At 39.6% G+C, this 14356-nt stretch overlaps 1 protein-coding gene across 3 annotated transcripts in view; it reads left to right on the plus strand.

Moving 5' to 3' along the window:
- Positions 1-6474, plus strand: part of TUSC3 (tumor suppressor candidate 3) — a 523143-nt gene extending 516669 nt beyond the window's left edge. For all 3 annotated transcript variants that reach the window (XM_073583599.1, XM_073583600.1, XM_073583601.1), the window contains exon 10: positions 5251-6474. In XM_073583599.1, coding sequence (XP_073439700.1) covers positions 5251-5266 — 16 coding nt within the window. In that variant the 3' untranslated portion in view covers positions 5267-6474. The remainder of the gene's footprint in view (positions 1-5250) is intronic.
- The last annotated feature ends 7882 nt before the right edge of the window (positions 6475-14356 follow it).

The following is a 14356-nucleotide window of genomic DNA, read 5'->3' on the forward strand; positions in this document are numbered from 1 at the left end:
GTCGGCATAGCTACCGCAGCATCGGAGACACCCGCAGCACTGTTGGACACCACCTCATCCCAGCCTGCGGCCTGCAGCAATGGTACCGATAAGGTATATCCGCATTATAAGACGCACCCGCACTTTCCAAATTTGGGGGAAAAAATGCGTCTTATAATCCAAAAATACGGTACTTTGTAAGCTGGGCAGGAACAATGCATCCCAGATCAACAGTCAGATTCTCCACTCTACTGTCCATGACTAATAGGTCTCACCCTTTGTGTACGCATGGAGAGAGATCTGTCATTCAAATAGAATGGGCTAAGACACAAAAATCCATGGATTTCTTTGCAAAGTATGTTTTCTCTGAAATGCATTTTTGAAGTAAAACATTCACAACTGGAATAACATTTCTAGAAAACATATAAGACATGCTTTTATTTTTTTATCCCTATTTTGAATTAATAATTCCATGACACTTATAGAATTTTTACACACTACATCAATTTTTCTTAGTCTCATATTGTACCACTACCAGGAATTTTCCAATTATAATGATAAATAGTCAAAGCTCGCTGTGTCTGTGGTAAGAAGACCACCGGTGTCAGATGAGCAGGAAAATTAAAGAATTCTGATTGTTTTCTATAGTAGATGAAAACAACGCTTGTTATTCGTCTCAGATGAGCTGTTGCAAAGCATTAAACAGAACAGAAAATGTCTAAAAATCTGAAACCTGTAAGTGCAGCAATGCCTTGGAACACTAAAGATTGCAATTTACATTTACACGTGTTGGAATACACAAGTGTCATGCATAATTAAACTTCATATCCAGGTTTACAGGTTTAAAAGGCCTATGGCTAATTATTCTGATGGTTTTACATGTAATTTGGAAATGTGGAAATTGGTTCTTTGCTGTTATGTTATCTTCAATTATTTTGAGTTTTGTGCTCGCCTCTGAGGCACATTCACAAAGGCAATAATGTCATGCTGATCTTCTTGATCTTCTTGAAATTCATCTTCTTGAGGTTTGTTCTACAATATACACACATTACACACACATTGCAATTCTAGTATTTGTTTCATTAATCCTTTATTCAAACCTGACTTTACATACGTTCAGATTTCCAGGATGTGTAGCTCTTTTGTGGTTGACTAAACCTTAGCGCTCATAACTTTTAGATTTAGACCTTTAGAACCTCACATGTCGGATGGTAGAAATCATTTTTGTAGACAAATTTAATATATTTTGATCTGTTGATATATGGAGTATAGGACTTTTTGCTACAACTAGTGAGTTCAGTAGGTCGGTGTTGATGCCAAGAATGAAGAATTTGGAATCTATTTGTTGTTATAGAGCTTCTTTTCTGTTTCAGCATCAAGTTGGATACTATGGTTACACTATATGATAACCCTCGTCCTTTCAGTAGAGCAGTTCATGATGCCATCTGCTTCATATGAGATTATTCAAAGCTTTATTTTATACCAAACTTCTTATTATGGTGAGGACGACAAGAAGCACAGAGATGGCGTTTTAGCACTAACAAAGGCTACACACTTTGCATAAAACCTTCTGGCCTCCCCCTTAAATGTGTATATACTGATCTAGCAGAGGCTATTCTGACTTAGATAACACAGTACTAGTATATTACAGTACAAAACACGGTCACTGGTCAATTTATTAAGGCTCAATAGTGAGTCTATGGGTCAGCACACTCATTCTCACACAGCTGTGAAAAGACTCTTAGACTTGCTATCAAGCCAATACCCTGTCCTTTAAGCTGTGCACTTCAAATCAGTGCTCTGTGCGATTGTCAAGAGTCTCAAGATGCAGACCTTGATTGATCGACAGCTTTTTGCAGTGTCTACGCTATGTAAAAAATGTTATAACAGTTGCACTTGAAATTATCTTAATGATCTTAAGTGAGGTAACCTTCTGTGACAAATTATGAAGATCATGCATTGTGAGTAGAGTTGAGCAAATTTTTAAAAAAATTCGGTTCCTATTACAATTGGCGTTGAATATTGTATTTGCATTATTCGCCAAACACAGCCGAAATGTCATTGGAGTCAATGGGAGTAGAAATGACCTAGTATGTTCGAAATCGATTGTCAAACATAAACTCGGCATGAATAGGGCACTAATATGGAACAAATATGGCAAATTCAGATTTGGCGACCGATTCCGAACATATTCGCTCAACTCTGATTGTAAGTCATGATGACCTTTGCTATATCTGTATGCACACTATATGGGCAGAAGAGAGTTAGGGTTTATATACACTGACTGACTATTGGAAACGATTGTTCATAACAGTGCTAATGGGGTATAAATAGCTTACAAAAAAATCATTTTAGTATACACCTGATGAAGACCTACATGGCCGAAACGCGTTGGTTTTTTTTTACAACAACAAATGTTTTAATGTTTTTATTGTCTTTTATAAAATTTTGCTTTTTATTTAGGCAATAAAATGTCATCTGATTCAACATCAGAGATACTTAGTTCTTTGGCTATATAACCCTTTTATTCCAAATTGGGTTAAGGATCCCCTGAAGGTAGCACCTTGAATCTTCTTTATTCACAGTGCTTATTTCACGATAATTGGCCTGTCTAAATAGGCTGCTAATAAACCGATGAACAAGCAAAACGATCATTTGTGCGGGTGAAATGACTTTTAAGCTTGCATTCAGTGATTACAGGAGATGTGCTGCCAAGAACAATGATACTCTATGCGCACTGAAAGATCATATTTAATGATCGTTCTATGCGCATGGAAGTTGGAAGAGCGGCTGGCTGACCTAAACAAGCTGTTACATGTGGTTTATTGGCAGCTGTTTAACAGCTGCAAATCGGCAAGTGTAAACTTACCCTAAAAACCTCTGGCTGCAGCTTAGACTAATAGCCCAATCCCTTATTACCTTAAAGGGAATCTGTCACCCATTTTTAGTGATATCATGTAAAGATATCACCCAATTGTGTGTCTCATAAGGATTCTATTAGGACTTTTGATTCCCCCCGACTCTGCACCTTTGAGGCATAAATACCTTTTTTTATCTTGGTGGAGATGTATGGAAATTGCCGCGGTTCGGTCTGATGGGCGGGGCTTATTCGCCTTCTTCCCCCCTTCCTCGGCTTGCTGAACGTAATCTTCATCTGTGCATATCACAGATGCTGTAGTTTTCTGCACTTGCACATTGAAAAGGCCTCCGGCGCTTGCGCAGTATGCTTTGCCCGACTGTAGGCAAAGCATAAAATCGGTCCTGTGCATGCGCCAGTATTTTTCAGTGCGGTCTATGCCCCGGAAGTCATCACATGCAGGACACACTTCCGAGGCATAGACCGCGCTGAAAAATATAGGCGCATGCGCAGAACTGATTATATGCTTCGCCCACAGTTGGGCAAAGCATACTGTGCAAGCGCCGGAGGCCTTTTCAATGCACAAGCATGGAAAACAATGGCATCTGTGATATTCACAGATGAAGATTACGTTCAGCAAGTTGAGGAGGGGGGAGAAGGCGAATAAACCCCGCCCATCGAACCGGACCGCCGCGATTTCCAAACATCTCCACCCAGATAAAAAAGATATTTATGCATCAAAGGTGCGGGGTCGGGGGGAATCAGAAGTCCTAATAGAATACTTATGGGACGCACAATTGAGTAATATCTTTACATGATATCACTAAAAATGGGTGACAGATTCCCTTTAAGATTTGCTGTTGTACACCCTAACAATAATTCTCACATCTTCTTCAGAGCCAGCACTGAAATAATTTCTTGTAGTGACCTCATTGTTCAGTATTCATAACGCAAACTGATAACAAGTAGACGGTTTACGTTTTTTAAACATTGTCACTGCCTGAAAAAAAAAACTGAAAAACACTTTTAATTGATAATTTGAAACTGGGCTAACAACTCTGTCTGAGAAAGTAATGTGAATAGACAATTGATTAATATTCCAGTCTCTCTCCCAACTTTATTCCTTAATCATGGTTTAATGTCCTATCCCCTGACAAAAGATAATATTTTTTGCATGAATAATATGTAAATACTATGATCCTTTGGCAGAGGGATGGAACATTAAATCATGATTAAGGGATAGAGTTAGGCGCTGGACAGGAGTATTAATCAGTTGTCTATCTCCATTACTTTTTTGTTTCCTAATGCCTAATACTTTGTTTTAACCTGATAGTAATGAGATGGGGTTGTTAGCCTAGTTTTTAGTAGCTCTTTAAAGTCTTTTTAAATGGGTGTTTTGTTTTTTCAAATCATTACAAAACTTTACATAAAATAAATACATAACAGCGCTATAACAAATATTAATAAAGCTGGTGTATAATTAATATTAAGATTCAAGATGGTTATTAGCCTCAAGCGCAGGTCTTGTATGGAAGCTTTAGAAGGTCTTTTTCCTATTGACTTTAATATGTAAATATAGATAGTAGAGTTTGTGCAAATCAATAAACAGGCCACGTCCGTAATTTGTGCCCCCTGGTGGGATTCTTGAGAACCTTATCCTATCTCCTAGCATCTGCGGCTCTTCTTTTGATTGGCCAGCCTGGCTTGATGTATATTTGCGCTGTGATGCACATGTGATTTCGTACCAAACTGGTTAATCAAAAGAAGAGCTGTGGATGCCATCATGTAGAAGGCAGCTCTCAGGGTTGTAGTCCAGTGGCCAAAGATTATTGGTGAACCAGGTTCTAAAAATCGATTCACGTCAATTCTGTTGGGTAGCAATTACAAAATTCAGTTAGCTTGTCATTTTTCATGTTTCTATATGCCTACATTTTCCTGATCTTTGTATTCTTCTCTTTCAATGTTTCCTCCTTGTTGTCAAGGGGACCAGCCAACGCTGCTGTCTAGGAGAGGTGGCTACTGGGGGATAGCTCTAAGATCACTCTAGAGAGGGGTTGGCTCCTGAGATGGGCCAGCTTCAGTGCCGCCTCACATAGCAGCATTGGAGCACACACAGACCAGGTTCACCAATTCTGCTGGCCTGAATCATCAGTCAAGCAGTATCTTCCGACCCCTACAATCAAAAAGTCAGGAGGTTGGGGAACGGTGGACTCTGCTTCTGAAGATGGAAAAAAGCCATTAAACAGGAGCAGTTAATGTGACACTGTTGAAAAAAATATTTTTATTTGTTTGGAATAAAAGGTTAATTTATTGACGACAATATTATTATATAGCAGCTTAATTAGTACGATGTAATTAATAACATTAATAATACCAGGGCATTCACGGATAATGTATTCTGTTTTCTGTTTCAGTTTTTTAATTAAATGAAATATACCAGCATTCCCAAGATGTCACAGTTTACGCTGAAGACAAAGTATTCCTGCTGGAGCACATGGCGTATATATTCATTATTCGCACTTCACTTGCTGTTTGTTTACTTTGTGTTTTAGTGTTGTGGTGTATTAATTTGCGCCTGAATTTTTATTGTTAATGAAATTATAATTAAATTTTTTTTAGCATAGAATACACCAGTGCTTATAAATTTACGATATATTTCTAGTGGTATCATCTCCAAATTAAATGTCTTCCGTTTACAGCTTTGTTCTATGTTCTTCAATCGGGCTCAGTAGGTAAGATAGACAGACAATGCGATGAGGCTGAAAATATTTCTTCTTTTGGGTTTCTGTATTGTTATAACTGCTAGGAACTAGAAATATAAATAGAAAAACATCTTTACTGACCCGAATGCTAAAGATTGTCATAAATGCACATATAGTAGTAGAGATGAGAGGAAACAATGGAAATGGAGTATACATATATGAAGGGTATAGCTCCATGTTCTGAAGAATATGGAAAACCTAAATATAAAAGGTTCCACTGGATACAGCTCCCTCTGAAAAGTCATCATCACTGAAGAAGTATACACCATGAGCAACCTTCATATAGTGAAGCACCCTATTATCACTGATCTGTCAGCCATACCAATGGAAAAAGAAGAACGATGAAGGAAATACTCTCACTGCTGAGTAGAAATAAGAATGCGCTTTAAAAGGGTTGTTGGAGCTTAGAGAAAATGGCTGCTTTCTTCCAGAAATTGTTACGCTTGTCCATGGATTATATTTGGTATGACAGTTCAGCGCTATTGAAACTACAATTGACTTTGTAGAGGAAAGTTCCTGTAAACTGATCATTTGTGATCACTGTAGGAGAAATGTATTTCATGATGGCCATTCTGATGAAAGGTGTTCCATGTGTACATTGATCATGTCCTCCGAAAAAGAAGCATGTTAAAAACGAAGAACAGGATCCGAAACCGAAAATACCCTTCTGTGTCCTATCATAGCACATGGGCAGGAATTGTCTTACTGGAACAATACAACAAACCAGAAACATTCTGATACTTTTTATGAGAACAATGTCATAAACCCTCTTATCATAAGCTTTGATAGTTGTTAAAAAATATATATAGAGAGAACCCCAAATAAACCCTCACTAGAAGACCATAAAATGTAACTTTTATTTCTGTTAATTAAAATAAAGATTATACAAAGTGTATAAAAGTTGTGTCCCTAATCTGTCTCAGAAGTCTGCAGTTATTTTATGCAGTACTCCTGCTAATTTATATTTAGAAAGTGTAAGGCTTTAGACTGAGGCTTAAAGCCTATGCCCCATCCCCTGATGACGCCGCTAGTGCGGTGAAACATGATGTGGGGACGCTGGTGCTAATATTTGTTGTCCTATTCTGCCAATATGTATTAGCATACTGGGTGCTATACACTTTCTAAATATAGATTAGCAGGAATACAGCATAAAATAACTGCAGACTTCTGAGACAGATTAGGGACAAAACTTTTGTACCCTTTGCATATTCTTTATTTTAATTAACAGAAATAAAAGTTAAATTTTATGGTCTTCTAGTGAGGGTTTACTTGGGGTTCTCCCCAATTTGGAAATTATATACCATAGTTTTCGCTTTGTACGGTGCATTTTTTTCCCCCAAATTTGGGGGGAAAATGGGGGTGCATCTTACAAGGTGGATATACCTTATCTGTGCTGCCGCTGCTGGTGTTCTTTGCTTGCCGCCGCGTTCTGTCCCCCGGTGCTTGCCGCCACCGCGCACTGTCCCTGGTGCTGCTGCCGTGCGCTGTCCCCCCGGTGCTTGCCGCTGCCACAGCGCTCCGTGCTGTGTGGGGGGCTCTGCCATTCCATCCATGCTTGCCTGTGCGGTGGATTCCTTCTGGGAAAATGGCTGCCGCGCATGCGCAGTTGGAGATCTTGGCACTGAAATCTCAGGAAATTATATTTCAGTGCTGAATCCTCATCTCCCGAGATTTCAGTGCCGAGATCTCCATCTGCGCATTCGCGGTGGCCATTTTCCCAGAAGGATTCCACCGAACAGGCACAGGAAAGCATGGATGGAACAGCAGAGCCCCCACACAGCACGGGACAGAGCGCGACAGCAGCACCAGGGACAGAGCACGGTAACATCAACACCCGGCAACACTGGGGACATAGCACAGCGGCAGCATCGGACACCCGCAGCGGTGCGCCGCGCATCAAAACACCCCCTCATCCCAGCAGCAACATTTCACTTCTGCCACCTCCAGCAGCAACCTTGGGACCCTGCTTCACCGCAGCCACCCCCCCAGTAAGCAATAAGACGCATGGATTATAAGAAGCACCACCATTTTATTAAAAAAAGGTTTTTTCCTATTTTTTCCTCAAAATTTGGAGTGCGTCTTATAATCCAGAGCATCTTATAAAGTGAAAAATACGGTATATATAAGACCATCTTAATTCCTCCATTATTTGTGTTATAAAATCTATATAGATTTTATTTTCAACTACATTTAACTTGAAGAAAAAGGTTTTTTTTTCCATAATATTAAAACCCAACTAAAAAAAGCGTTATTTCAGGTCTTAAGTAAGTTCACCAATGAATTAGACAAGGAATGTAGGCTATAAAATATGCATGTTGGACAAATATGACAAGAAAATGTAGAGGCCTTACTTGAACTGTGTAAAATGCACTTTTCCATTGAAGGAGAAATGTAATTGAGAAGCTTATCTATCCAATATAATTGCTTTTATGTTAATGGTTTACCACAATATCCTGTTGGACAATTCCCACACACATCCTATAACACAAGGCAGACAGTCATCTACATTTATTTATTCATGTACCTGTTTACTATGCTAGATGTATTCCCCAAATATTCTCAGTCAGTCATTTCTCTCTGACATTATTTGTCAATTTTAAGAATGTTCAATGTATAAATGATAAAATTAGGAACAAAAAGTCTGATGTTTCCAGGTTTGTGAATAGTAAAATTGTTAATATTTCATAATTTATTACATTTGGAATATCAGACATTGTGAGTGATGTCTTATTATGTCTATGTATTAAAAAAAATATGAATTGCATTTTGTGTTTACAGATGTTTTTTTTTACCTTGGGGGAATAGGATTTCTAAACATGATTATTACTCGTTGTACTTTTTTGGGACTACTATTTAGTCAACTTGAAAAAACATGAAAAGTGATATAAAAGACTTCACCTAGTGGGTGCCATACATTTACTTAGTTGTGTCATTACTGAATTAAAGAGACAACCTAGAAATGAATGATAAAAAATGAAACTGATAAAAGTGTCTCCAAGTTTGCAGAATTTTCTACATTATTCTTTTTCAAACAGTCATGTAGAAATCTTTAAAGGGAATCTGTCACCTAGTATTTAGCACTTCATCTGAATGCACCATGACGTAGAGGCAGAGACCCTGAATCCAATAATGTATCACTTACTGAGCTGCTTGCTATAGTTTGGATTAAAGTCACTGTGTTATCTGCTGCAGATCTACAATTTCTCTGATTGCTAAGCTCCGTATAACCCCGTCCACACCACTGATTGGCAGAATTCTGTGTACACTATGCATAGGCAGAATTCTGCCAATCAATGATGTGTGTGACTTTATACAGAGCCTATAAATATGGAGGACTACATGACAGCAGGTTTTATAGACCTCTAATGATAACCTCCTGCTGATAAAATTGTGTTTTTATTTAAACTACAGCAAGCAGCCCAGTAAGTGATAGTGTCTATCTCTACATAAAGCTTCTCTCACATTTGGTGGCAAAAATCTGGTGATAGATTCCCTTTAAAAACAAAAATATAGGTTAATATCCTTCCAATTCCTTTTATTGTTGGTTGACTGATATTCTACAATAAGTGTTCACCTAAAGGGATCCAATCGTTAATCCACAATAAATTCACAAATCACAGCAATGAAATGACACAATAATTGTTTAACCCCTTCACGACCTTTGACGTATCCATACGTCCAGGATGGTTGGTACTTGCCGACCTTGGACGTATGGCTACATCATGCCGATCTTGCGTGCACATGGGTTGAGCGTGCGCGATCGCCACCAGGTGTCAGCTGATTCTGCCAGCTGACACTCGGCACTGACCGCACTGCTCTCAGCACTTTAACACCATAAATACTGTGATTGTGGCATTTAGTAGGCATGCAGAGGGAAGGAGCCCTCTTTGCACTCCAATCTGCATCCCCACGATGTCATCACTCTTTCCTGATTGTTACCATTGTGACCCTTTGTGACCCAATGTCGTCATCTATCAGATGCCTCCATTACAAACCCAGCAATTTAAAAGAAAAAAATACACACACACAGGAAAAAAGCATTTTATTTTAATAGACTCACCCAGACATTCCCTGGTTTAGTCATTAATTTTAACAAATCTACGCAGATCCTGCGACATTCAACTAGGTCCCACATCGTACACTGTTATGAGTTAATTTTCCCCTTCACCATTGAGGTCTGATGAACTCCCTCTTCTGGTGAAGGAAGGTAGTGAGGCTGATTACCAAACACCTGAGCTGGTAGAGGATGACTGGGTAACAGAAATAGCTGACTGGATATAAGGCAGCCGACGCCCTTCTGCCTCGCTGGTGATTTCTCTGAGGGATTCTAGGAGACCAGTCTGATTCCTGCTCCTCAAAAGCTAAGTTTTCTGCCTTGCTTTTTGCATTTGTGTTTTGGTTTTATTTTGCCTTGCTTTTCTGGATTCTGCCATTCCCTGCTGGGGTGAGCTGAATTCCTTTGTGTCTTTTTGCTCTGTCTTCGGAAAATACCTGAGTACTGACATAGTCTTTTTGAAGCCTAGCGTCTTCAGGGCCATTTTTCCCTGTCAGTCCGTTGGCTCTTGTTTCGATAGGGTTTTTGGCGGATTGCAGACAGCAGCTTTTCTATCCTGTCCTATCTAGTTAGCTTGGGCCCCATCATTTGCTCAGTCTATCTTTCTATCTGTGTTAGTGTTTTTTTCTTCTTGCTTCACCGTCATTATATGTTGGGGGCTGCCTATTGCTTTGGGGTCTGCTCTGGGGCAGTTTAGATTTCCCTTTCTGTCTTTAGGCTTTGTAGTTCTCCGGCTGTGATCGAGGGGTCTAGGGCACCGTAGGAACCCCCCACAGCTAATGCTAGTTGTTGTTGATAGGTTCAGAGGTCTGCAATCCGATAGCTGCCAACGTCTCTGGTTTTCTGGACTTAGCTAGCATTTCTGTTTTTTCTTCCTACGGTGACTCATTCATAACAGTACACTGATTTTTCTCACCGGCAATCACTTCAGCAACGTCATTGTCCATGAGCCATGACCGTGAGAACGTGAGGTTGTTCGAGGTAGCCTTAGTTCAGAGCCTCCAGATTTTCCAGCAGCCAGCTAGAAACTCAAGTAACCTTAAAGTGGCCCTCAAAGGTTTCCATGAGGTTTTCAGGCCTCACGGCTGCCAGGAGACCCAGTGGCTGTGAACTATGGTAAACTTTAAGGTTAACTGAGTTCACATCCACCTGATTTCATGGTAGCTCGAGTACTGGACTGTTGAGTGTCGAGTGCCAGACTCACCATCATTCATCAGTCTGGCACTGGCAGCGTAGCATGAGAGCCAGCTACTATGAACTCAGGAAACCTTATAGTAAGGTTACCGCAATTCACAGGCAGCCTCACACATGGCTATAGGGCTTACTGTGAAAACTGATGCCTGTTACTTGCAGTAGCCTTAATTACTTCACCTCTTGTCACTGCAGCCACAATCTCATGCTGATCTCATCGCTCACCACACCTTCTGGATGTAGCAGAGTTGTGGATCATCGTGGGACCTCATCATTTTGGATTAACAGCAGACAGAAGAGGATTACTGTGATTTTTTATTTTTATGCCAATAAATTACTAAATAGGATAATTGTCATGGAGTGATTTGCACAATTAATGGACTTTTCTCTGTGTTTGTCTTTATTATGTTTGACTGCAGCGTAATTGGGGTGTCTGATAAACACCTCTCCATATCATAAGGGTAATACAATAATAATGGTAATGATGATACAGTACCCAATAGTATACATTGATACACCCAGAACACAGTATAAATAAGTAACCACTATAGAGTTTGCACATAGTATAATAAAGTGTCAACATGTGTAGTTAACATAGGGGCAGATACAATTGAAGTATAGTCACAGACGACGCTAAAAAAAGTCCTGCGCCAACCAAGTTCTATATAATACCAATGTGAATATTAGCCCAAATGTATAGCCAAGTGGCAACTAAATAGGCAGAGATAATATACAGCAAAAAAATCCTTATGCTGACAGAGTAAACATAGCGCCTACAATCCCAGGCCAGCCAGGTTAACTGACTTGAAAGTAAAGTACAGAGTGCATATAGAAAGCATGCAACCTTGCGAGGCAGCAATCCCCGACGCGCGTTTCACTATAGCTTTGTCCCTTTTTACCATTATGATATATCTGCCAGGGTATGTGCACTTATACTTTATCTTGTGGCAGGGTATATATGCAGATTGTATATAGTAAATTGTATAGGAGCTACATATCATCTTTGTGCTAGCCATCATTTGATATACTTGATATCTGGCTACATGTCATATATTTGTCTATGATGAATACTTTCAATATGGCTACATGTATATATTTACCTTGTGAGGCATATTGGACATGTGCCTCTTTTTAGTGTTTTTATTCTGTTTGCCATTGTGCAGTAATAAAGGCTGAATATTGTTATGGCTTAACTTCATGAGTCGTGTTTTATTATAAAAGTAATAGTTCTATAAAGCTAAATATTCAGAATGATGACAGAACAGCAATTTTTTACTCTTTCTTGCAAATGTCTCCTTATTCCATGTCAGAATCCTCTGCATTTCATTTCAGACTTCATAACAATGTGTTATTTCACTTAGATAGTATCAGAAAAGCCGACACTATTTTCTTCCCATTTTAATACACATTTTCTGGAATCTATAGTTTAATAGCTGAACCTGACAGTTGATAAAATTGCCCAGAAAATAAAATTCTTCACAAAATTTGTGTGATTGACATAAAAGGTGAAGAGAGAGATTTGGTCATTGAAGATGAAACCATCAGATCAGCAACATGGTTTATGCTGTTTTGCAATAAAAAAGTTTATCATCTAAAAACATTCTACTGACCGGGAAAAAGTTCTATGTTTTGAGCTGCAACAAAATTAGAAAAGCAGTGTATGACATTGGCAAAAAATGAAGCAAAGGGAAAGGTCTATATTACTAGAAGTCCTAACTGTTAGTACAGAGCTGAGGTCAAACTGCAGGGCCCAGCACCACGTAGACCTTGGCTAAAAGCAGAGCCCTTTGAGCTTTGTAGAGCCATGGTTTTTAGATAGACAGGGGTCTTCATAATTTTAGCGCTGCCCTACCTCTCTGCCATTTTCCTATCATTAGCTGCATGGAATTACTGGAGCCTTTAGTAATTGCACATCAGGTGTCTTCCAATTAACCTCTTAATGCCCAATGACTAATGTTTTCATGATGGAGCATGTCAGGGACTTTGGAGAAAGTGGCCCTTCAGGGGTGAAAAATTCCAACACTGAATTACCCCAGAAGGGTAAATGAACGCTATTTAAGTAATACACTAAAACTTGACTTTTATTCATTTCAATTTAAAAAGTGATCTATTATTAAAATAAAATTACTGCAGTGAAGCTTTATTTCCAGTCTCAGCAATGGTTCCTAATTTTATTATAGCCCCAGCCCCCTGAGGAAGCCTGTATAGTCAAAACTTGTTGGGGTGGCTCTTTTAATTGCTTTAGTGTAAACTTTGTGCAAGAAAGCTGTACCATTGATTAATGTCAGCTGGAGTCAATGACAGCAATATTGACTGTTGTGAGTTCATTTTCCCCTTCACTACTGAGGCCCGAGGAACTCCCTCTTCTGGTAAAGAAAGGTAGTGAGCCTGATTATCAAACACCTGAGTCTGATGATGATGACTGGCTGAGTGGAGTTACTGACTGGATATAAGGCTGCCGACGCCCTTCTGCCCTGCGGGTGATTTCTCTGTGGGATCCTTGGAGACCAGTCTGAATTCCTGCTCCTCTAAAGCTAAGTTTTCTGCTCGGCCTTTTGCATTTGTGCTTAGACTTTGTTTTGCTTTGTTTTTCTGGATTTCTGCCATTCCCTGCTGGGGTGTGCTGAATTCCTTTAGCTCTGTCTTCTGAAAATACCTGAGTGCTGATTTAGTTTTTGAAGCCTAGCTGCTTCAGGGTCTTTTTCATATCAGCTTGTTGGCTTATGTCTTTGATAGGGTTTTGGCAGATTGCAGAGAGCAACCTTCCTTTCCTGTTCTGTTTAGCTAGCTTGGGCCCCATCGTTTGCTCAGCCTATCTTTCTATCTGTGTGAGTGTTTTTTCATCTTGCTTCACCGTCATTATATGTTGGGGGCTGCCTTTTACTTTGGGGTCTGCTCTGGGGCAGTTTAGATTTCCTTTTCTGTCTTTAGGCTATTTAGCACTCCGGCAGTGATCGAGGAGTCTAGGGCATCGTAGGAACCCCCCACGGCTACTGCTAGTTGTGTTGATAGGTTCAGGGGTCTGCAATCTGATAGTTGCCAACTTCTCTGGTTTTCTGGACGTAGCTTCTATTTTTGTGTCTGCCTCCTACGGTGACTCAATCACAACAGAATCACCCGCCATACCGCAGATCCTAGGGTACTCAATAGCAGGAAAGAATTGTAAAAAAAAAAAAAAGTGTGTATATTTTTTTCCTCTATATCCCTGAGGCCGTAGGGGGATTTTTTTTTTTTTCTCTCAATGGAGATAAAGCAATTGTCTGATCGTGTGGAGCAGCTCGCTGCGGAAGTGCGGGGAATTTCCGCCTACCTTGCTCATTCACATGCTGCTGAACCAAAGATTCCTACACCTGATGTATTTTTTGGGGATCGGTCTAAATTTTTGAATTTCAAAAATAATTGTAAATTATTTTTTGCCTTGAAGCCTAACTCGTCAGGGAGCTCCACGCAGCAGGTTAAAATTGTCATCTCTTTGCTGCGTGGTGATCCCCAGGATTGGGCGTTTTCTTTGAA

Source organism: Dendrobates tinctorius, unplaced genomic scaffold (genome assembly GCF_039654945.1).
Source record: "Dendrobates tinctorius isolate UK_male_01 unplaced genomic scaffold, ASM3965494v1 ptg000079l, whole genome shotgun sequence".
Lineage (NCBI taxonomy): Eukaryota > Metazoa > Chordata > Amphibia > Anura > Dendrobatidae > Dendrobates > Dendrobates tinctorius.